Below are 23,957 nucleotides of genomic sequence, written 5' to 3'. Positions count from 1 at the left end.
TGACTGTTCACTTAATGTCTAATTTGACTGAATATATGTAATGGATGCCCATTTTTACTTGATTTAATCTGTTTATGCATACGAAACGCATTTAAAGGTAGATGTCCACCTTGGATAAGAATGGGAGATTAATTCTCATTAAACATCTGTGTCTATCTCTTGTTAATTCTCCAATGCTGCTTGAGCTCCTCACATCCAGTTAATCCTGCTGAATGAAACTTGTCACGGGTGGAAGCTGAATTTAGGCTTTGTGGCCTGAATTTTCAGGGTTAGAATACAGAATTGGTGGCAATTTAAAGCTACTGTGTTGGGGCTGTATGAATTAAATGACTTGAAGGTTATTTTTATTTTAAGTTTGAAATTTCATTGCTATAAAATGGTATCTTTTGTCTGTAATTTCTAGTGCCAAAGGAAAGCAAATATATCCATGTGTGTAAATAGTCAGTTTTTTTAACATATTATATGTGTTTATTCATAGTTGTCAATATAGGTTTTGTCCCTGTAAACAAGCATTATCTGAATCAATTTCTCAGTCATTTATGCCATTCGTTTGAATCTGTAAGCTTCTTATTTGTACCACTTTAAAACAGGTGCATAATGGTAGCACTTTGTTTATCTGATACTGTTCCTGAATTTCGAAGCCATGCTTTTTTCTTTTTTTTTTTTAAAAAAAAGACTGAAATCATTTCTCTGATGTACCTTCAAGCTATCCTTCTATTTGAAGGAATTAAAGTACCTTTAACTGTTACTTGATGTTACCATTTCTAAGAGTCTTTTTCAAAAGAATCAGCTATTAGTCTCCAAGCCTGCCTTGTCTTTCAGGGGTGGAGGTGATAGTGCTCACTTCTTTTATGGATTTCAGGTGCCCAGTAGGGTAACAGTGACAGGAGGTCATAAGTGACAAGTACAAGAACTTGCTTCTGCAGGGGAACAGATTTATGCTTAATCCCTCTCCTGCATTAAAAACAGAAATTTCTAAGACATTTTCCTTGATTCCACTTGTACAGTACCTTCACTTAGTAGAGAGAAGCACCCTCCAGGTGCTTCTGCTGCTCTCTGCATCCTTTTGCCAGGGCAGGAGTGTGAAATAGGTGCTGAGCTGGCCACGGTGAAAAGCGGAGGGCATCTACCCCTGTGCTTTTTTCCCCTCTTGTTGCTTGCATAACTGCAGCCAAACCAGCAAGAGCACAGAGAGGCTTTCCTGGAGTTGCAGTTCAGCTACAAGCTGGTCCCGCGCACACCCCTACCCCTCCAGGTTTAGCAGAGGACAGGGGCTGCTGGTCCAAAAGCGGCACTTGCCTTAACCTCCGGCCCTCCCTCCAGGAGGTGCTGGAAAACACTTGCACAGCTCCACCCTGGGACCCCACACACATTTTGGAAAATGCAGCCTGCCCCTCTTGCTTGTCCCATGCTCCTGGCTTCCTGGGCTGGCATTTCCAAAGCGTAAGGTGTGCCAGGAGGGCTGGCTGGGCCCGGGAATATCCCTGGCACCCCAAGAAGTTGGGTACCACGTGTGCTGCTGTCAGCTCACAGTGCCTGCTAAATACCTCCTCTCAGCAGGATGCTGGATGGGCACTTTGTGCTTCTAGCTGGGATGCTGAGTAGCCTTACCTCGGGGAGCACATGTGCTCTGAGGCACTGACCAGCCCATCCCTCCAGGCTGGACGACTTGTTTAGCCAAGCGAACCTTGGCCAACTGCTCCACAGGCTCCACAAATCGCCTCCCAGCCCTCCTCTTGCCTCCCTGGGAGGAGACAAGATGCGAAGGAAAGGGGGGGAAGCCCCTGTGTAAACCCCAAGTACAGCAGTGGGCAGCCCGACCTCGGGGGGCTCCCAGCAGCCCTCTGCAGCTCACGGAGCCAAACGCGGCCCCGATCCCTGCCCACTGAAGATGCAGTAGTGTCCCTGCTCAAAAAACTCAACCTAACGCCTGCTGCTTTATCTTTTCCCTTTCCAGTATTTCCAGTGAATGAGCAGTCTAATTAAAATAATTCCTTAAACACTAAATGGAGCCTGGACCATGTTACAAATAGCAGCAGGTTCCAGATGGGTTTGTATTAATCTAATGCACTTGCTTTATTAACAACAGGAGCGTGTTCAAAGGTTTTATAGAAGTCTAAGGCTTTATTAATTCAACTTGATTAAAATAGATTTCAATTTTACATTTTCTGGTGATTTCCTTTTACTAATTATTCACTTGCAGACCATTTACAAAATGCTTATGTTAGAAAATCTGCTCTAATTAAATAAAAGGAAAACATTTCTGTTTATTAGCATCCTCCTAACTTTGTATGTGGGAATACTGTCAGCTCTGGATCCCTTCTGACTCCAGGTTGTGTACTGTTTCAGGACAGAATATGTGCATTCATGCAATAATAATATTATGCAAAACTGCTGAGGAGGGATCTTAGAAGAGGAGGTCTCTACCACCCGAAAGCAGAAAGCATCTTTTTCATTTGTTTTAAACACAGGGCCTATGACACACTGTGTGTCACAACACTAATGCAGTATAGCAGCACGGTGGGTTTTTACCGATAAGAGCTGGGGGATCAGTGAGAGCCTTGTCCATGCATTTAGGTTATTTTTGACTCAAATATTCAGCTGAAACAGCAGGATCTTGATCCTGCTCCACAGAGAGGCAGTTCTGCAGAGGGAAAGTTAGGCAAAGACCAGTGCTGGAGAGGAGACAGTCGTCCTTCCCTTTCCAGGGCAGCACCCTGTGTAAGGGAGGGCTGCACTTTGCCTGTCCCCCTTCACACCAAAGCCGGTTACAAGCCGCTGGGCAGAACCGGGGCTGGAAACCACCTCGGTGGTCCCAGCACAGCAAAGCGGGCCCGGGCTGGGGCACGCCGCGGGGGTCTCCCCTCACAGCGCCCGGCTTGGAGGAGATGTCAGGCACCGAGCTAAGGAGCCCGGTCACCGTTCGTGTCCCCGTACCGCCACTTTGGCACAAAGCCGCGAGTTTTGTGCCTGCGGAGGACACCGATCCCCTCCAGCCTCCCCTCGCCGCGGCGGGAAGCGGGCGGTACCTCGGGCTCCTCAGGGTCCGGCCTGTGGCGCCGCTCAGCTGCCGGCCGCTCCGCGGGACCTCGCTGCCAGTTCTTCCCCCCTCAGGGCGAACGAAGACGGCCGGGACGAGTTCCCGACAGGGCTGGGAGCCGTGACCGGCCGGGGACCACCGCGGGCGGCGTGTGGGGACGGGAGGCTCCCGGCCCCCCTCTCCCCGTTCCCTGGGGGCCGCCCGCCGGGAACTCTCCCGGGCTCGCCCGGACCCCGCGAGAGGGCGCTGGCGGCGCCGCTTCCCGGGAAGGCTGAAGTTTGAAAAAAAAAAAAAAGAGAAAGAAAAGTGCCCGTTGCTGGTGGTGCCTCACGGAGCAATGGCGGCGGGGACCCCACAGGTGAGCGCCGCGGAGGGGCGGCTCGGAGGGGAGCCGGCGTGGCCAGGCTCGCCTGAGGGGATGGGGATCCCTCTCCTCCGGGGCGCTTGCCCCGTGTGGTTGGGGGTCCTCCTGGGGGTCCCCCCTCTGCTTTTTGGGGGTTTCCTCCCTCCCCTCGTCGGGAAATCCCGGCTCCGTGCTCCACCGGGAGCCCCTTGCCCGCTGGGCAGGGCGGGGGGGCAGCCGGGCTTGCCGCCGTCGCGCCCCACCCCGGGGAGGGTGGGAGCCCCTAAAAATGTCCCTCAGGACGTTTGTCCCTAAAAATGGTCGCCTCAGGAAAACGGGGTTCAGGTAAAGCCGGTGCCTGCTGAAGACAGTGAGGCCCCTCTTGGCTGCAAAGGGGTGTGTGTGAGGAGAGTGCAGCGAGGCGCCCCGCTGGGAAGAGCATTTATTTCTGGGGCCAACTCCCTGCAACAGGGGGGATGCTCGCCCGCTTGAGGTATTTCAAGCCTAATCTGGGTGAGAAGCAATGGCGAGACCGGCACAAAGCTCTCGGGGCTCCCCATCTTGCAGCCTGCCTGGGCTCTTCGCTTAGGAAACCTTGCCTCCCTCAGGGTTGGAAAGGGGACTGGCTCTAGGCAGGATTCCAGCTGCCTTTTTCTAAACCTAGCAGTGGCCTTTTCTCATAAAGGGTGAATGTAGTTCACGTGAGGCTGCCCAACGTGGGCCTCACTGCTGCAGCACGAAGTTGCAGTGAAAAGGGGTATTTAAAACATCCCAGTGAACGTGTGTGGGCTGCAGCAGAGATGGCCTCATCACCACTAGTTCATTAAATCAAACTGTAAATCAGTTTTTGTGTCACCAGTGCAGCTCTAAAGGCTGGCTCACCCTGGGCTTTGTGCAGGTGAAGCTTGTTGCCAGGCTGGGTGTAGCAGCCCCGGGGATGGGATCTTTCAGGGCTGCAATGTGCAGGACCAAATGCAACTTTGATCGTGCTGCAATCTTTGCTAGTTAGGAAGCTATCTAGATGCTTCATTAAGGCATGAGACTAGCTGAAGTCCTGGGTGAGTTCTGGCAGCCCTGCTAAAAGTACCAAAAGTAAGTTCATTTAAGCTAGCTTGGGTATTTCCGTGCGCGCTGTAAATGTGTTTCTGGATTGTGCTGGAGACATATCCTGAAGGGCTGCGACCTTCTCTGGGAACCCAAGAACAGCTGCAGCCTGGGCCAGGGCAGTATCCTGACACCCCACCGACATTCCTGACTCAGAATGCAAAATGCATCAACCCAAATGCAAATTTGGATTTCTCGCACTCCTCACTAATAGAATATTTTGTGTTCCTGGTGCAAACAATGCCTTTGTTATGGCACTCCCTGATCTATAGAGGGGAAGAAGGATCCAGTAAAACAGATGATGTTTATATTCTAAATATATTTAGAAAATGAGCACGGTGCATTAACTGGTATTCAGGCTCACTTTTGGCAGAGAGTGATGTGGAGGAAGATTGACCTGACAACCGCCCAGACTGTACCTGTTCTCCGAATCGATATCCAGGTCTCTGCCTTCAGTACCATTTGTCAGCATTAATCTCACACCAGCAATTCATTCATTCGATCGCTCTGGGCAGATGGAGCGGGTGGATTGCTTACCTCTGTTTGCATAGTTTGGATATAAAATAAATCTGCATGCTTTTTCTGATTATTAAATGAAACTTACACGCAACAAACTTCTTTTAGTCGCTCGTTACAGAATGGATAAAGGGCTTTCTGATTTTCCGACTTAGAGCTGGTAGAGGTTGCCTGTGACTCAGGAACTCCATGATTCAAGTTCTTCCTCACAAAACCTTGGATGTTTTTCAAAGCTCTGGCTTAGTTCCTGGCTTTACTAATTGGGCGAGAACTTCCTGGAATCAGGATGTTAATCTGAACCTTTTTGTTTTGTTACCAATCTGAACAATTCCTATTTTGGCTATCGTGCATCTCTTGCAGACCCAACTTGGTTTTAGGCCAACTTTAAAACAGATTTTTTTTTCCTTTTTCTTTTTTAATTATTTTGCTGTTAGGCTGAAATCATAGTGAAAACTGACCAAGGATGTTTGTTTTGGTCTTTGAGGTGTGCAATAAAATATACAAATAATGTGATTGAATAATCGTGTATTTATTTCTGCGTGAGTGGCATAGGGTTTGGATGTATAGCACGCTCTTAAAGTTCAGTAATGTACATGAATAATACAAAACCAGTGTGGTTTATTTTTGGAAATGTGGTCAACCAGTTAAAGAATGTGAAAGCGAGTCAGGATTCAAGTTCTGTCTTTAGTCACTGACGTGATGTGTGATCCCAAGCCGGTTAGTGGAGCGGAGTTTGACTGTGCAACCATGTCTTTTAAATTTAAGTGGGGAATATGATGAGGAGTTAATGCTAGCTTATTAATAAGTTAATTGCTCTTAATGCCATAAAGGCACTTCTCTTGTTGAAGAGAAAAGCATAACTTCCTGTTTGGATCTATTTCCTGAGGTGTTAGGCAGCATCCTTGTGGATAAAGTTTTCCCAGCTCCTGTTTTGAGTTCAGTGCTTATGTGGTCAGTGAGATATGCAGGTGCTGCTACTGCCTGTACTGTGTGCGTTCAGAGCGCTGCTGTCCAGAGCTGTTGATGAGGCATATCTAACCAGAACAAGGAGCATTGAAAATGGTATCAAACAAAGCCCTGAGCAAACCTGAATGCTGCTGCTAATGCAACTCAGAATAATCAAGGTTTTAATGTGGTCTTACTGCCTGTAAACCACAGGCAGAACAGAGCTTGAGACAACAGGCTGGTTACCTTTTCAGAAACAGCTGCAAGTTAAGCTTATTCTTTTGCTTGCTCATTTGTAGAAGCTGCTGCAGGGGTTACATTGTTCTTCTTTGGAGTTACAGCTCAGAGTTAATGCATGGTCGTGACATTCCTAAAAATCTTTAACAGGTTGTTTGTTATATGTCTTTGGACAGTCAAGTCAACATCAAGGCATATGCAGATAAAAATCTTTATCTACTACATCGTACTAGTAAAAGTTGATTAAGACAACGGCAAATACTGGCTGGGCTTTGATACTGGAAGAACAAATATTTGTGTAGCCATTAAATAACGAGAAGAGAAGTAAGATTTTGTCTCCACTATGGTTTAAAACTAAAGTATGTCATAGTAAGATCAAAGTTGCCTTCTGTCCTCTGGAATTTAAATCTAGGTGTGGTCATCTTGAAATCTTTGTGAAAAGGTTGGCTTCAGAATTTGTGTGAACCATTTGCTGAATGAAATAAAGGGGTAGAATCTTACGAGGGTATTGTTATATCATAAAAAAGATTGAACTGTGTTATCTCTGAAATCCCCTTTCTCAATGCTGCTTGATTGCAGGGCAGCTGTCTCTTGCAGCTAGGCAATGGTGTAAACTTAATGGATCCAAGCTTCCAGCAAAAACTGGAGGGTGAGAAGGAACTACTTCGCCGTGCTATACAAAAAGAACTGAAGATTAAAGAGGGAGCAGAGAACCTGCGTAAAGCGACAACAGACAGAAAGAATCTCGTTCATATAGAGCACGTGCTGAAATCTTCTAACCGGAAATTAGAGCAACTTCATTGGGAACTTCAGGAGCTTAATGCAAGGATTGTCATAACAGACAAAGAGGAGAATAGGACAGGTATGCCATAAGTCACAATTGTCAGGAAAATTTTGTAGTGCTTCAGTGCTAGTTTAATTACATTTTCTGTTGAGGGCTTGCAAACAGTGGGAATATTACCTGTTGGTATTCAGCTGATAAAATAATCTGTGCAGTAAAATGTTGGGCATGGTGCAATCAAGGTGAAAGGAGGCAAATGAGAGATCAGTGTGGGGAGAAGACTATCTGAGAATTCTGTGCACGGACAATGTTCAGGAGCTGGCTGTAGATGGAATTGAAGAGATTTGAATAGAGTTTCTGGGCAGCTGAACATCCAAGTACTTTATGGGATGAATCAGTATAAAATTAGAAGAATGCTTGTTAGGAGTAGTTCACTGATAAATTAATAAATACTTATGAACTTGAGCTTCATTTGAAATAGCGTTTTGCAGTCAGTTTTGTAGACGAGACCTTGTTATATGTTGTTTTGTAGCCTAACCTTCTTTTTTAGAATCACCCAATGAAATAACACAAGAAAAGATGATTAATGATATCGATGATATTTTAGGTACAGATGGATCTTTATCTCCAGACCCTTGTCTCTGGGAAAGAAACCCAAACCCCATGGCAACGAAGGTTGAAGCTCTGAAAAAGCAACTGCATGTTGAAATGAAAGTCAAGCAAGGAGCTGAGAATATGATCCAAATGTATTCAAGTGCAACATCCAAGGTAAGCAGGAATAAACCATTTGGGAACATGGATTCCTGGAACAAAATCTGTATTTAAAGTCAATACACAAACTCTCTCTGGTAGGTAGTGTGTGAAAGAAATTAATTTGCAAAGCTTGCTTGACTGAATCCTAGCTCTGCATTTTTGTCCTCAGCATAGTGACAGCATGTCATGATGCTGCACAGAACAGCTAATCATATGATAGTAACATGTTGTAATGAGTCGTCTAATGTGCAGATTTTAGCAGTTTAGCAATAATTGAAAAGGAATTGGATGGACCGTGTTTCATTTGTCAACAAATTAAGCTAATCTATAATTACTGGATGGTAGCACAAGGCTTTTCTGGAAGGGCAGTTTATTCTACTTTGGTCCATGATGTAGTTGCCTGTGCTGCTTTTGTTAATCATCTGGGAATGATCACTGTTAGAGGGGAGTGACTACACCAGCCAGGCTGCCATAGTCTGGCAGTTGCAATCTTTTTGGCAGTTCCTACATGGTAAACGCTGATTGTGCTTCTGCTCTTTTGTCAGGGAGTGCAGGGACAGGGCAAGGAGTAATGGTACTAAACCAAAAAAGGGTATATTTAGATAAGATATTAGGAAGAAATTCTTTACTATGAGAGGGGTGAGGCACTAGAATAGGTCGTCCAGAGAAGATGTGGGTGTCCAGTCCTTGGAAGTGTTCAAGGCCAGGCTGGATGGGACTTTGAGCAACCTGGTCTAGTGGGAGGTGTGTCCCTGCCCACGGCAGGGGGATTAGAACAGGATGATCTTTAAGGTCCCTTCCAATCCAAACCATTCTATGATTCTTGAATGTTGCTTAGTGATACTGATGATGGAGTTGGGAATCATATTGTTTTACCTTAGCCACCTAAACCCTTCTGCAATCTCAGGGGAAAGTGCTAGCTACCTAGAGAGTAGCTTGTGTTATCATTGATGAACGAATGAATAGGTCTTTGGAAAGAGCTACTTCTTCCTACCCACTACAGGCTCTACTTGCTTTCTCTGGTCTAGATGCTGAACTTGGCTAACCCCAGTGTTCACAGTGACTCTAGTTTAGGATCAGATCTGATTTGGAGAAAAATATCTCATAGGAAGTAGCATGATAGAAGTGCTATCTCTAGGAAATCTTTTCCAAGCTTGGGAAGGTAGTGAGGGCAGTACAAGAGGTACATTCAATCAGTGATTTGAGAAAATAAAGTTAAAAAAGTATTGGTATTGTTCGCTGAGCTGGTGTAATGTTTTGATACCACTAGTTAGTTTAGGATGAAGTACAGCATGTGATATCTCTTTATGTGAGAGAAATTTTCAGAGCTTTACTGGTTTCGTATTCATCCCACTTACTGAGTTTGGCATAATGATATTTAAAATTCAAAGGATAATTAAAAAAAAATCCAAGCTTATTATGAAGCTTAATTCAGTAAGACCAGCACTGTAGAGGGTTGTGCTATTTTGATTTATTCAAAACCTTTGTTCACAAAATACTGTAAGCACAGCTTATCAGTCAACCACAAGTTTCAGTGACTGCAAGGTTTGGTATTAACCAGCATACCTACAAGGCAGACCCTGTTTTGTAGCAACTCATCTTCTTTTTATCCCTTGGTGTCATAGTCCATCAAAGACTCCTTGACCTGTCCTTTCCCTCTAAAAATGGAGATAATGATCTCGAAGTCTTTGATCCTCAGCAACGTCTCCTTTACATAACTGCTTATGTAAGCTATTTCAGGATCATTTATGACCCTTCTTGCAGGTGCCATCTCACCCTCTAAGCTGAACACATCACCATTATCCATTTTTAATGAGCGTGGTCCTTTCTCTGCACATGCTTTCTCTTTGATAGGAGCGTAAACTGCTGGCTACAGCTCAGCAGATGCTTCAAGACAGTAAGACAAAGATTGAAATAATCCGCATGCAAATCGTGAAGGTATCTCAGTCCGCAGGAGGGATGGAAGATGCAGTGGATCCAGCAGGTAGGGTGTTTTAGGTATATGGCCCATAAAAGATGTGGCCAAAGCCCCAAGATCCAGAATAGTCAGTTTTCATCCTCGCTGTATTTTATCTCCAAAATGGTCAGTGAGGCTGGGGACCACCATCAGTGCTGTGGAGCTGCGCATTGAGGAGCTGAGACATCATCTGCGCATTGAAGCTGCTGTAGCCGAGGGGGCAAAAAATGTGCTGAAGATCCTAGGAGGGAGTCGGGTACAGGATCGCAAATTTTTAGCTGAGGTAAGCACTTGTTTATGCCTCACCATTAGTGATTTATCACAAATGAGCAGAAATAACCAGGGTTTATGAATTTGGGAAACTCCTGACTATCTGTGAGGACAGACTGTTTGGGGTCACTTTTCGTTCTAGGGATAATGTTCCTTGCTTTGGTGAAATTCCTTAGGAATGTTGGAAGTGACACTGATGGGGTGGTTGGGATGTATGGGAAAATGTTCCTTCCCGTTCCTTTGTGAATAAGATTTATCAGGTCTTTTTTTGAGACCACCTCTGGTAGTTCATAAAGAAATAATAATAGTACCTGAACTGATGCTGTTAATTGGGAAACTTCTGCCTGCTTTTTGTTCTACTTTACATTGCTAGGCTCAGGGTCGTTTGCAAGAATCCTCTCAGAAGATTGATCTGCTGCGCTTGTCCTTGGAACATCAGCTTAGTGAACTTTCTCCTGATCACCCAAAACGAGCACTCATCAAGCAGGAACTAGTAAATACTTCTTCCCTGGGAGCTCAGCATGGCATTATCCAACCTACTTCGGTCATCAAACCTACAGCCCTTACAGGTACATAAATCCCACATGGCATGCTTTTGTAGGGAGGATTCAGGAAAAAAATGTGTTGCATTTCTTCTCATTGTTGTAATGCCGTTTGTTTTATGAACATTTGATTTTCTACGAACTGTACTTAGTTCTTCTAGGCCCGTAAAAGCTTTCTGATCATATGGATTTGCAGTCTATTAAAATCTATTAAATCTCTTTAAACTATTAAATAGGTTGTTGGACTTGATGATCTTTTTAGGTCCTTTTAAACTGAACTATCCTGTTCTATGCTATTCTATACTATTCTAACCTGGGATAGATTTAAGCTATTAACCAAGGAATCACAAATCTGAGAAATTCTTGGACCTCTGTGAGGACAGGTTGACTAGAATCACTTCTGTCTTTTATGGAATAACGTTTTTTACCCTTCTGAATTTATCTCTCAGGAACATTGGAAGTGAGACTGATGGGGTGTCAAGATCTATTGGAAAATGTTCCAGGACGTTCCCGAATGGCTGGTTCTTCTCCTGTCTCTGGCAGTCCAAGTGATTTGAAGTCCCTTTCCCGAACAAGAGTTGGCCTGGGTATCCCTGGCCGTAGTGTTGCAGGAAAGTACCTGCGGAATGAAGACCTCTGTAGTGAGTATAGGGTTCCTCATTTTGTAAGTGGCCCTGGGGGCTTGGGGGAATATCATCTGGGTACAACGTTAGTCTGATACGAGTTTAATTATGAGAAACCTGGTTTCTGCAAAAATTAGAGAGAGAATGAAAAACGTTATACCTAATCCTCATAGTTAAGTCATGGAAATTATATTTGATTGGGATATTCACCTTCAGCATGAGAGATTGTCTTTAGTTTTATAGCAATATAAAAGATTATAATCCATGTTTTCTCCTTTGTCCAGATGAGGTCCTTGCTGTGCTCAAAGTGGACAATAAAGTGGTTGGCCAAACAAACTGGGGACCAGTTAATAACCAGGCGTGGGACCAGAGCTTTGTCATTGAGTTGGATCGGGTAAGGCTGCCTTGGATTTCCTAAGTTCTATTTGTTTTTCCATTTCACCTTACCTGATTTGCTCATTTAGCTGCAATTCCATTTAATTCAACTCTGTATTGGCGCTGCCCTCATGTCCTTTTATGTACTAGTTATCTTAGTCTTCCCCCCAAGGCAGTGCATCTCTGGCAGAGATTCAGCCTGAACAGCATCTGTTGCCCTTTTCTCAGTATCTGAGCAGTTTTATTTCATCTTACCAGCAAAGTGACTTTAAAAAACATTTCTAAAATGGAGAGCAAGGACAGCCATCTCCAAAAGGGTCTGTAGCTGGGAAGATCTGAAAACATCAGAGACGGTGGAGAAACAGAAGGATTAAAGAAGTTTCTTATGCATACTGTCTAGTTAACTGAATTTTACAGCAGCATGTGTGTGTGGCATGTCCAGAGCATGGGGCAGTATGTAACTCTTCTGCTTTTTTCTCTCCTCCTCTCACCCCCCCATTCTGCCCAGTCTCGTGAGCTAGAAATTGCAATCTATTGGAGGGACTGGAGAGAACTATGTGCAGTGAAGTTTTTACGTTTGGATGATTTCCTTGATAACGAACGCCATGGGATGTGCCTCTTGCTTGAACCCCAAGGAATGCTTTTTGCAGAGGTATAAATGTCAGCTTTGTTTCTTTTTCAGAGAATTCTGTCTATGTAGGGTGCCTGCCCTGAAAACAGTTGTTCAACTCAGTATGCAAGGAACAGAAGGAGCAAAAATATAGAAGGGTAGAGTGACTCCTTTCGCATCAATATCACACAACAATGAGGAGCAATGTGATATAATAAGATGTACACGTGCCATAGCCTCGAGTGACTTTTCAGCTACTCCTCTGTAATTATGTGTGTGCACTGTGAAATCCGTGTTTTTTTATTTGCTTTCATTATGAGTCATTGGTGACACTTTAATTAAACATATGGCTTAATGGTCAGGTTTGAATTACGCAGACTGTAGAATCACAGATCCAAATTCCCTCTGGGTATACTTATTTTATCATCTTTCTGAGGCCAGTAATAAAGAATTTGAAGTACCATCAATGAAGAGATCATCCAGATAATCCCTTAAAAGCCGCAGTACTTTCTCCTCTGTGTTGTGATGAAAGATCCTTTGGGTTGACTTTCCAACAATAGGATCTTTACCTTATGTACCAAAATCTGTCCCCCCTGCTTTTTTTTTTTTCCTGTTTTTTCCCACCGTACAAATGGGTGTATTATAAAGCAGTTTTTTCATGTAGCTTTATGAATGAGATGCATTTTGTTTGGGATATGAATTGGTCTTAATTTGGGGGGGGGGTCTCTGCACTTCAGGTGGCAGAAGATTCCAACATCTAAAAGCATAGTTGAAATAACGGATGTTTAGAGGGTGAAGCTAGAATAACATGGTCTGGAATCTGTCTGTGGGAGTGACTCCTAGCTTACCAACAAGATATGAATGGAGAATTCGATGAGAGAGCACATGTGCAAGTTTGTGTTCACAGTGTAAATGAAGCATCTTGACAAATCCCCTTTACTTGTCTGACAGGTGATGTTCTGTAATCCTGTCATTGAGAGAAAGCCAAAACTGCAGCGACAGAAACGTATTTTCCCCAAACAGAAAGGTAAGCTGCTAGAGAACTGACTGCTTACTATCTGGGGTGTGTGGGTGAGGGCAGGGGTTTGCACAGTCTTGCATGCTCTATCTCATTAAATTTGTAAGACACATTACAATGCTTGCTAATTATTGTGTGTGTTTTGTGTAGGCTTTATTAGAATGTGAAAGTTTGTTCGGTTGCAAAAAGTGCAGCCAGCCTGGCTGCAGCATGATGTGTGATGTTGTGATCTTGTAGTGTTTCTGTTCACAGTTACCAGTGTTAGGAAGATATAATTAGTAGCTATTTAACAGATTTCTTAGCAAGATCTAGGACTCAGGCTGTACTAATTTACCCAGCAATGTCATTACTGATGAAAGAACAGGTATTGGAAGAAAAACTCTGAAGTATAGAAGACTGTAACATGAACAGGCTACTGATTCTCTGTCAAGCTAGAGTTGGCATCTCAGTTTAGGGGCTGGAATGACTTGTATACTTTTTTTTGCCTGCATTTTTTTTCCTGTGAAGCTGAATAAGGTAAGATTTTACATACAGAGGACTGTTGTCAGTGAGAATAAATTAGATTTTGTTTGCGTTCTTTAGAAGGTGGTAAAAATAATGGAAAAATACCAAATGTTTTACTGTTTTAAAGATAGTTTCAGAAGCTTTCTGTAAACAGGCTGAATGATTAAAGTGCAGTGTAGAAATAGAAGAAAATCTGGCTTAAAATAAGATCAATTTTTAATATCTTATGCAGCTTCTACTTGGGGATTGTTATGATAGTATATGGATCTGAACTTGAGTGAAATAGATCTTCATCATCATCGTTAAACTTTATTCCCTGAAAGAAAGTCCATTCTCTGTAGGGTGGACTACCTTTTTTGAATAATCCCACAGGTGTTTGGGTAAAAATGGTAGTTTTAACAATTCATGGGTTTGTAGTTCATGCATTGTAATCTCACTGGTGTTTGGACTATGACTCCTCCAGGGAAAGAATTTCTCCGAGCTCCTCAAATGAACATGAATGTTGCTGCGTGGGGTCGCCTGATGATGAGCTTCCTCCCTCCATGTAGTTCAATGAACACTCTGAGTCCCCCACTTCATGATCCCATTCATACAGACTTCTCTCCAGTTCCCACACAAAATCATGCTGACTCAATAACCAAGCTGAGTAGGTAAGTTGTGTTCTGAGTATTGCTGGATAATAGTCTGGAGTAAGCATGAAATACACCTTAAAATTCTGTTGCATCTTACTAAGGTGAAGGAAGATATTGATAAGAAAATTGTATCTGTAGAACTTAATTCAGGATTTTAAGAAAAGCCAATGCTGCCAGAAACAATGTGGTTTTGGTGGGTTGTTCAGTACCCTGTGGTTACCTCTGATTTATTGTTAGCAGCTGGACCAATTTTCAAAATTGCTGTCCTAACAAGCGGTATGTTCCAGAGCCAGGGGATCTTCAGTAGCTTTCTTTTCCTCTGCAGTAAGAACTGTGGGCAGAAAAGTGGTCATAAGTAAACACCATAATGCAGAAAAAAATAAAGCAGATTTTCAAATGTTATTTTATATACACAAAAAGATGTACTGGTTCTGCACTGTAAAGGAAAGAAAATTCCACTCATTAAATATCTTCATTGGTATAGTAACTGAACTCTGTGCAAAGTCACAGTGCAATTGTTTGGTAAAAATGTACTCACCTTTCATGAGGTTACATATACCCCCAACCACTAGCATAATGTAACACTCAGAAGTTATATACTTAGGCTTTTACATATTCTGTAGAAAAAAAAATATTTTTCTAAAATTGTTGGGATTAATTGTTAGAGAATTAGTCATTCTCTAGAAGAAACTATTCCCACTGATTCACAAGACCTAGAAAAGAAAAAAAAAGTCAACTACTAGTCAAAGGTTGGTTTAAATTCTTGATCATAGTCACTTATTTCTATGTTAAATTAATGTAGCATTAATTTTATAGCATCAGAGAAATGTTGAAATGTGAGTTTAACCATTAACAATTTAAGATACTTCATAGACTTGCTGTGTGAATCGGTCTCTTGTCTAGTATATTGGACAGAGCTCAACTTTGCTTACATAGTAAAGGTGATACATTTGTGTCTGTGTATAATGTTCTGCTCTAAGACATTCTCCTTCAATTGTATCTTACCAATGCAGTGACTTTCCTGTGGCTAAGCTTACCTATGATGATGAAGCACCACCCAAGCCTCCACGCCTTTTTCTGATGGCCAACTCCAAAGAATCAACACCATCTCCTGCAGATTCTCCGGTAATGGTTAGAGAAATTAGCTGTGCTTCAGGCAGGTGCCTCCTCGTTAGCTGGCTGGTCTCCAAGGATTCAGAGTCCAGTAAGCTGTTTTGGCATAGAGTCTTTATGAAAGTGTTGCAGCTCTTTTTTAATTATAGGTTGCTTTTCTTGGAGAAACAGAGTGGGAGGTAGGTCAGCATTGGGAGTTCGGGACAGGAGTACAAAACAGATGACTCAACAGAAAAAGTAGGGACAAAGGGTCAGCAGGCTTTTAGGACCAGATAAAGTTATTTGTGATTAAAGAAAATGGGCAAAACTAAGAAGAGCTCTCCTTTTCTGAGAGAAAGGAGCAGGATGATTGTTCTGAGTAATATGATGCTAACAACTTGTGTTCTACCACATCCAACCTTTTTGGTTGGTTTTGGCAATAGAGGAGACTGTTCTCTGATCACTGTGGTTCTTTTGGGGACATGAAATGCCTTTTTCCTAGAAAGAATTTTTTTTTTTTCCTAAACGTTTTAAAGTATTTATTTTTAAAGGAGTTCATCCTATCCAAGAAATATTTTACATGAGAATTGTTTTGTGTGGCCACAAACAACTTGTTTTCATGCTGCTTCCCTCTAAGCAGAGGTGATGACCAACTGCAAGCACATGTCATGCTGGATCATTGCACTGGAGGAAATTTGGATGTGGGTGCTCACATCTGATTTGGTGATTCCAGAGGATAACATACTGCAACTTTCTCTCTGTTCCTAGTGTCTGAAAAGGCTGCATGTTGAGAAGTCTTGCAGCTCTGCTTTAACAGAATTTCCAATCCAGGCATCTCCAAGGTAACTGTGGACAGCATGGGCTGTCTTGGGTCACAGATTAAAGAAGAACTGGGCTGAAATATTTGAGCACACAGTTCAAAATTCTGCTTAAGATATGCTTTGGTTTCTCAGGAGCAGATTCTTAGTGCCAAGTGTGGACAATACCATGAAAAGTCTGCTCTGAACTTTACATGTCCAAACATCTGCTATGCCTTACCTGCTCATTAAACCCTACTACTTAATCTATTAATAGATAGTGTGAAGCTGACTTCAGTAGAAGTTAAAGTCACTTAACTGTCTTCCAGTGCTTCCTTATGTATGAAATTTTCTGATAAAGTGCATTTAGACATGTCTAAGTAGAATTGCAAGAGAGAGATTTCAGAAATACTTTTGGCATCCCTTGCACTCTTCTCTTTTTATCGATATGCAAGGTATTGTGCCTTTCATTACATAGGGAGGCACAAAACGTGTATACAAATACTTATATAGAGCTTATAGTCTGTGGCAGATTCATATACAACTTGCATATAAAAAAGGTAAATAATAAGAAATATACCAAAAACAAGGCAAGTAGAAAAAATACTATTGATGAAAAAATACTGTCTGAAAAAGCACAAATAACAAAATTTATCTAAACTGATCATCTCTCAGTTCAAATCTTAGAATATTTTCATAACTTCAGTATTACTTTTGAGCGGTTCCATCTTCAAAACTCTAGAGTCAGGATGCAGTCAGATGCTACCTACCTTCTCTCTGAGAAGGCTGAGGGGGGCGTTGAGTGCTTCATGGGTGCCTACTGAGCCCTTAATTTCACTCACTGGTGGAGTATAGAGCATCTGTTGCCTTTTAAAGGTGTTCCTGGACTAAACCTTTTGGGAAAGGGGGTGGTTTGTTTTGTTTTTTTTAAATTCTTTCCAAGCATTTCTTCAGTCTGAGTTTCCTTGGTAACACCTTGTAGCAGATATCATGTTCTATAGAATCTCTTTATTTGGTTATGTGTTTTTTTTTTCCAGCAACATCTTATGTCTGTTGTCTCTCCTTGTTTCATTTCCAATTCCTGTTTGAGAACTTCTGTTCTTATTATGCCTTTGTCCTACTGACACGTGATATATATGTTCATGTCTGATTATCACAATTGCTGTTGAGCCTGCTGACAGGAGCGTAGGCAAAATTGAATTTTACTCTCCCAAGAATGGGGATGCAGGAAACTAATCCTGTTATGGGAAGCAAGCCTTGGAGACACAGAATTGTTGCTCCTGTTGCTAGTACAGATGGAAGGCAGAGAGTACTAGCACTGGGAGCACTTTCCTCGCCTTATAGTTAGTTACCTGCTCCTTTCTTCAATGTCAGAACAGCAGCAGCAGGCCTAATTTTCAGGATTTGAGCCTAGGCAAGAAGTGGCTGATGCAGCTGTTCACTTCCCCTTTTGCTGTACAGAGCTTCTTCCCCTAACACAAATACACACTCTTTTGTTATCTTTCTGCATCTTTTGGGTATTGTCGCAGCAATTCTTCTTTGTTTCTCTGCAGAAAAAGGGCAGTTCAGCTTGAGGATTTTCGCTGCATCGCCATGCTGGGACGTGGACACTTTGGGAAGGTAGTGTAGAAGTGCTTGCTCTGTGGAGGGCAGTAGGAATGTGATTGTGAAGATGGGCCTCTGCTCTGGAGTCTGAATAGAAATGTTGCAGTACAGAAGATATTTGTTGCACTGCAGATATACAAAACAGACCCAACCCAAATGCACAAACAGCTGGTACTCCTGTTAGCAGCCAAAACTCCTGAAGATTTGTGGCTTGAAAGCCCTCCATGGAGTGCCAAGTCATTTCACAGAGCACATCGTTACCGTTCTTTTCATTATCACTGTGAAAGCTAGTGGAACAGCATCATTCCCATAAAGTGTGTGCATAGTTGCTTGCTGTTAGAGCACTGATTTGTTTTTAAAGCACCGGACCAGTTGTGATAGTACTGCTTCTGAGAAGAACATAACTTACAGTGACATCATTCTGGACTGTTGCAGCACAAAGAGTAGGAAAAAGTGCTCCATTTTTGGTGTTACTTGAGCTTGATTTTGAGAATGACTGTGTGGAGTGGATGGAAATAGTTTTTGTCAGTGGGAGTCAAAGTAATCCAACAATAACATTTGTTTGGAATACAGCATTTCTGTTGTCTTTCAGGTACTCTTGGCTCAATACAAGGCAACCGGGAAGCTGTATGCTATCAAAGCCTTGAAGAAAAAAGACATTATTAGGAGAGATGAAATTGATAGGTGAGCTTTGTTTAGAGATGGTACTACTGCCAAAGCTACGTTATCACACCTGTAATAAACTGTTAGTAGGTATGAAGTATACTACTCTTGGTACTGTTAAGGTTAAGAGTGACCTTAGGGATGGGGTGACTGAAATCAGGAATAAAGAAACTTAGAACAGCACTGCTTTCTAGCTTCTGGTGCAATGATACACACCTGAAGAACAATCTAAAATTCAAGGTTTGGAAGTATTAAAGGTAAATATTGTATTAGCCTACATTTTTCTATTTCTTTAACTTAAGATGTAAAGATTTTCTTTTTCATTCTGTCTTTTTCAAAACAGGCTTTTCTGCCAAGTTTTAACACTGACATTTTAATTCTTTAAATCCTGGCAGCTTGAACTGTGAGAAGAGAATATTTGAGGTGGTCAATTCATCTGATCATCCATTCCTTGTGAACATGTTTGCATGTTTCCAGACACCTCATCATGCTTGTTTTGTAATGGAATATACTCCAGGTGGTGATCTTATGATGCGCATACATGAAGATGTCTTTCCAGAGCATATGGCACGGTGAGTTAGAATTAGTCTAGTTTCCAGGCACTGTAAATGCTTAACTTGGTTCTTACATATCTTTCCTGATAACTGTTTCTCTTTTTTAGGTTTTATACAGCATGTGTAGTCTTGGGGCTCCAATTCTTGCATGAGAAGAAAATTGTTTACAGGTAATGCAGTAAAAATAAACTATAAGACAGTTCAGTAACTTGAAAGTTTATTTTTCATGTAGCTACATGTCTGAAGCTAACTGTCTTGTTGGGGTTTCTAATCTTTCTGTCTCTCTATTTTCTCCATCTCCTGTTGCTGTCAGCATGTTCATTGTGCTTACAGTAAAGAAAGTCATCTAAGAGCTATTCATCTGACATGTTGTAGGTGATTCATCCTCTGTGACATGTCAATACATTCTGGGGGCACCTGTAACTCACTGCTTTCTTTTTCACTTGGACAGTTGAATAATTTGTCATGCTATTGTGGGATGCTCTTTTCCAGAAAAATAAGCCCCACCCAGCTCTAAACTGCTTTGTGAGCCTTTCATTAAGAGGAAAATGTCAATAAATTGAGGAGGATCTTCCAAATAATACATTGTTATTGTTGAAGCCAAATGTAGACTTTATTCAATGTAGATTTTTATTCTCTTTGTAATATCTAGTTTCTGCCTCTTGTGAAAAAGGGTGTTGGCAATCCTCAGACTTCATCCAACATTTTCTCCCCACAATCTCCCCTCTCTCCCCCTGCCACCCCCCCCCCCCCCCCCCCCCGCAGGGACCTGAAATTGGATAATCTGCTTTTAGATGCTGAAGGATTTGTGAAGATTGCAGATTTTGGATTGTGTAAGGAAGGTGAGTGGCTTTGGTGAAGTCAATATTGAACCATCATAACAAACTTTAGGGTCTGAGCTTTGGTGAGGTGTTCACATACACAAGTACAGAGGTGGGTGTATAAAACCTGCATTCATCTCCATTAAAAAAAAAAGTCTCATGGGTCTGGCCATGATAAACTTGGAAAGAGTACTTTGCTCTTTCCTCTTCTGGAAAATTACGCGGGAGTTTACAATGTACTTTGCTCAAAGGAGCCAGGATATAGGATACTACAAGCTATGTACTTAAGGAAATGAGCACTGGAATCTGCAGGAATGTTCCTGGGTTGTGTTGTTTATTTAAGCTTTGTCTGTGTATCTCCTATTCAGAATTGTTAGGGACTCGAAGTATCAGTACTTTGTCACTGGCATTTACAAGCATTGATGAGAGCCCTTGCACAGTTAACAACATCAAATTATCAGGTGATAATCTATGACTTTCAGAAGGTGAGACTGCGTGTGATCCATTTAGAAGTGTGTGCTGGATTTTGCAATAGTATTCTTGTCCTACAGGAATAGGTTTTGGAGACCGCACAAACACCTTCTGTGGTACTCCTGAATTTCTGGCTCCAGAAGTCCTGACAGACATCTCATACACACGGGCAGTAGACTGGTGGGGATTGGGTGTTCTCATTTATGAAATGCTCGTTGGTGAGGTAAGACCACCTATCTCTAAGAGAATCTCACCAAGCAGTCTTGGGGAGAGTAGTACCTGATCACCTGAGATAAAATTTTGGTGAAAGCAGCCAACTATTTATTAATTATTATTTAATAGTATAGTAGTATATATATATATTTGTTGTTGTTCATAGTGCTTGCCAAAAAGTAATTAATCTGTACAACTCCCTGCTATTCTCATCCCTTTTTATTAGCAAGGAACGGGTGTTATGTGTGTTAAATAAACAAAAATGTTACAATTGCAGTCACCGTTTCCTGGAGATGATGAGGAAGAAGTCTTTGATAGTATTGTCAATGACGAAGTCCGCTATCCACGATTCCTTTCGGCTGAAGCACTTTCTATAATCCGTAAGGTAATGGCTCGAGGGGTGTCTGGGGGCCTGAGGAATTCGTATTTGCTGTAAGTGGATCCAGAGGGACTCTGTTAGGTGCTGATAGCATTTGTGTGTGTGTAATCTATAGCTGCCTACACAGACTAAGGAAACATTTAAAAATTACACATACTGTTCCTTTTCTTCTCTTTACATAAATGCTATTATTTTGTCTAAGGATGACTAAGCAGGCTTCTTACTGAAGTCTGTTGCTGCTAACTCTGAAATGGAGAAGTGTTGATTCAAAGGCAGGAATGTCAGAGTCATTCAGTGAAGATGGCTTGAATGAGTTTTTGAATGTGACTCAGTAGTTACAGGTGCACAATTAAGATGAGATGCTACATGCGGTTTATGGTGGGTATCTTACTGATGGTGGCAAGTTGTTTACGAGGAGCTATGCCTGAGCTATTATTAGCAGTTATGACCTTGCTGCAAAGTGAGAATGAGAAGATACTGAGGGGTCAGTCCAGCTCTTTGTTTTTCTCTCTGGAATATTATTTCTGTTCATCTTTTTGTTCCAGTTGTTTAATTTTGAGCTGATCTTTCCTGCAGCTTCTTCGGAAATGTCCAGAACGTAGACTGGGAGCAGGGGAAAGAGATGCAGAAGAGATTAAAATTCAGGCCTTTTTTAAGGTAGGAACTCACTGTATCCCTCCCCTTCAGCTCTTGTATTTGAGGCAAGAGTGGTTTGCTTTCTGTTGGCATTGGGGCAAATTTCCATTAGTTACCTGTGAGATCTTAGTGGCAGCTTCTGTTGCACCTCATTGCTCTATTCAGGTATATGTGTTTCAGTTCATGTTGAAAATGACACCCCCCAAGCGTGTTTTCTGGGACCTGTACGTTTTCAGGTCAGCTTATTATTTCTGATTGTGCTGTTTCTATCTACATACAGACCTTCCTTTTGAGCCATCAACAAATAGCCCTTTATATATCAAACTGCAGCTGTAAAAGATGCTGTCTAGTGATGACAGTTACTGTCAGTCAGTCTATTTGATGGCACCTGCATTTGCAGAATATACAAGAGCCGAGTAGAAATTGAGGTTAAAGACGTGTTTGCTTTCGGTCAATGGCGTATGTCTGTTCTAGGCAAAGGTGTTAGCATTTCTCCTTGTTACCCATCTGTCAGAAGTTACTTACAGCAACTGGCTGGCTCTACACTAGAGTAAGCAAAGAACTTCGATGTCAGCAGAAATTGTGGGGAAGTCCACAGATAAATGTGTCCACAGCAGCACTTTAGTTTTATCCCTCTAAATATAGCTTGAGCTGTAGCTTTGTTCCTTGGTGTTCTAAAGAGCAGCCTTAGGCTGTATAGGTTCTCTATACTACCTGGCCTGCACCAGCTATGCTGTTCGCTTAAGTGTGTTTTTTTTTTCCTTCCTCTTACTTTGATGTTTCATAAATAATCTTAATGTCAATCTAGCCTGTTCACTTTCCTCTCTTACAGGAAATTGATTGGGATGCTTTGTATGCCAGGACTCTGAAGCCCCCTTTTGTGCCCACTTTAAGAGATCCAACTGACATTAGCAACTTTGATGAAGAGTTCACATCGCAAAAGCCAATTGTGACTCCTCCGGAGGAGGTTGCTTTCCTAACCAATAAGGAGCAGGCTGTCTTCAAGGACTTTGACTTTGTCTCCCAACACCTTTTAGATATTTGATTCTCATGCTGTAAGAAACCTGAACAAATTGTTACCATCTCAAGAGGGTGTAGAGAGGACTTGGCATAGGCAACAGAAAAGGCAACAGACTTCATAGCACTGGTAGTACTGAAGTGCCTTGCAAGCTGAGTTACTCTGCTGTATTTTTTGCAGCCTCGTTTTCTGGAGGGATACTGGACGTGAATTACCTTTAAGGAGTAGTTCATTTTTGACTGGATGTGTCTTCCGCTGGCATTGATTATGTATGGAAATGTGGAATTTAAGCTGGACTTAATTTAATGAAATCAAGTCACTTCTGCATCCCAGGTTACTCTTTAGAAAGAGCCTCAGTAAGTAGCACAGCTTTTTAAAGTTGCATAATACCAGGCAGACGTGGCCACTTCTCACCTGTTTTCTAGAATAGATACGCAGCGTTCCTTCTTTGTAATGATTTTATGCCCATTCCTACTCATAAGTATGTATGTCAGAGAAGGAATGGATTTTAACACAACCAAGATAATGATGTGTGAGTTTGGTAATGATCCAAGCGATGTATCTTAAGGTAAAAGAATCTCTTTATACTTCTTTCAGAATGTGAAATCTTAGCTCTTGCTTTTAATAATATAAAGAAGCTACAGCTTTGCACATGCTATTTTTTTGAAAATAAAGATACTTTTCCTTATAATGAATTTTCAGCTTTTCATCTCCTTGGTGTTAGCTGAATGTTTCAGATCAGAGCTAACCATATTAAGCTCAACAGGCACAATTTTATTTTTCTCTGTAAATGTCATGGTAGTATTTTCTTCCTTCCTTCACACTGAAATTGTCTGCGTGCATATTGCATGGCGTGATCAACTGTCACATCCAACTAATTGCAGTTAAGTTGTCTTTCTCCATTTTTTTTATCAGTGTGTATAGCTGTTATCTTTTGGGGGATGGCTAAATATTGCTAGTGTTAATATTGGACAATCAGGAAGTTAAGCTGATTTCATTTGCCTAGCAACATATTTTGTAATTACATTTGGTTAGATATATTTTCTTCTCTCAAATTCATAATGTTAGCTTGTTGGGTAAAAAAGGGAAGCATACCTACAAGTGAAGCATCCCACTGAAGACAAATAGGGAAACATAGCTGCTATTCTTTCAGTTTGTCTTTAACAGAGGTAGACAGAAGTTGAATTAATACAATTGTGCTATTTCTGGGGATAAGGCTGGGGTGCAGCTAATGAGTTGCCCTTATTAAATTAAGGCTGGTCTAAGTGCTTCAGAATTCAGAGAGGTTTAAGATCTTTAGTAAGAGCGTATGTTTGTGCTAAACAAATACTTCACACTGAACCTCAATTTCCTATTTTCAGAGCGGAGTATAACTGCTTCTTAAAGTTCCAGTGTACAAACATACTTTCAGCCTCCTGCTCTGCCTTACAGCATAATGGGCCATTTAAAGCAGGATAT

At 41.9% G+C, this 23,957-nt stretch overlaps 1 protein-coding gene across 1 annotated transcript; it reads left to right on the top strand.

The window, feature by feature from the left end:
* The first annotated feature begins 1,639 nt into the window (after positions 1-1,639).
* On the top strand, positions 1,640-23,194 carry PKN3 (protein kinase N3). The gene is made up of 22 exons (XM_080562369.1): positions 1,640-3,398; positions 6,765-7,047; positions 7,574-7,734; positions 9,574-9,703; positions 9,808-9,959; positions 10,320-10,515; positions 10,938-11,129; positions 11,396-11,505; positions 11,995-12,138; positions 13,048-13,123; positions 14,082-14,268; positions 15,264-15,375; positions 16,111-16,184; positions 17,693-17,759; positions 18,337-18,428; positions 18,803-18,979; positions 19,069-19,131; positions 19,727-19,803; positions 20,334-20,476; positions 20,744-20,851; positions 21,422-21,502; positions 22,314-23,194. Exons 1-22 carry the CDS (start codon positions 3,378-3,380, stop codon positions 22,524-22,526), a joined length of 2,859 nt encoding a protein of 952 aa, XP_080418495.1. The 5' UTR covers positions 1,640-3,377; the 3' UTR covers positions 22,527-23,194.
* The last annotated feature ends 763 nt before the right edge of the window (positions 23,195-23,957 follow it).

Source organism: Anser brachyrhynchus, assembly GCF_964034855.1.
Source record: "Anser brachyrhynchus genome assembly, chromosome: 19".
Taxonomy (NCBI): domain Eukaryota; kingdom Metazoa; phylum Chordata; class Aves; order Anseriformes; family Anatidae; genus Anser; species Anser brachyrhynchus.
Note: the sequence above shows the minus strand (reverse complement) of the source record. Positions and strands in the feature narration are given on the sequence as shown.

What these genes read in the sequence shown, in the direction of transcription:
- PKN3 (XM_080562369.1), top strand. Translation starts at nt 3,378, where the DNA reads ATGGCGGCGGGGACCCCACAG. An exon ending in AGATGCAGTGGATCCAGCAG is followed by an intron (nt 9,704 to 9,807) that starts GTAGGGTGTTTT and finishes CAAAATGGTCAG; the next exon opens with TGAGGCTGGGGACCACCATC. An exon ending in AAATTCAGGCCTTTTTTAAG is followed by an intron (nt 21,503 to 22,313) that starts GTAGGAACTCAC and finishes CCTCTCTTACAG; the next exon opens with GAAATTGATTGGGATGCTTT.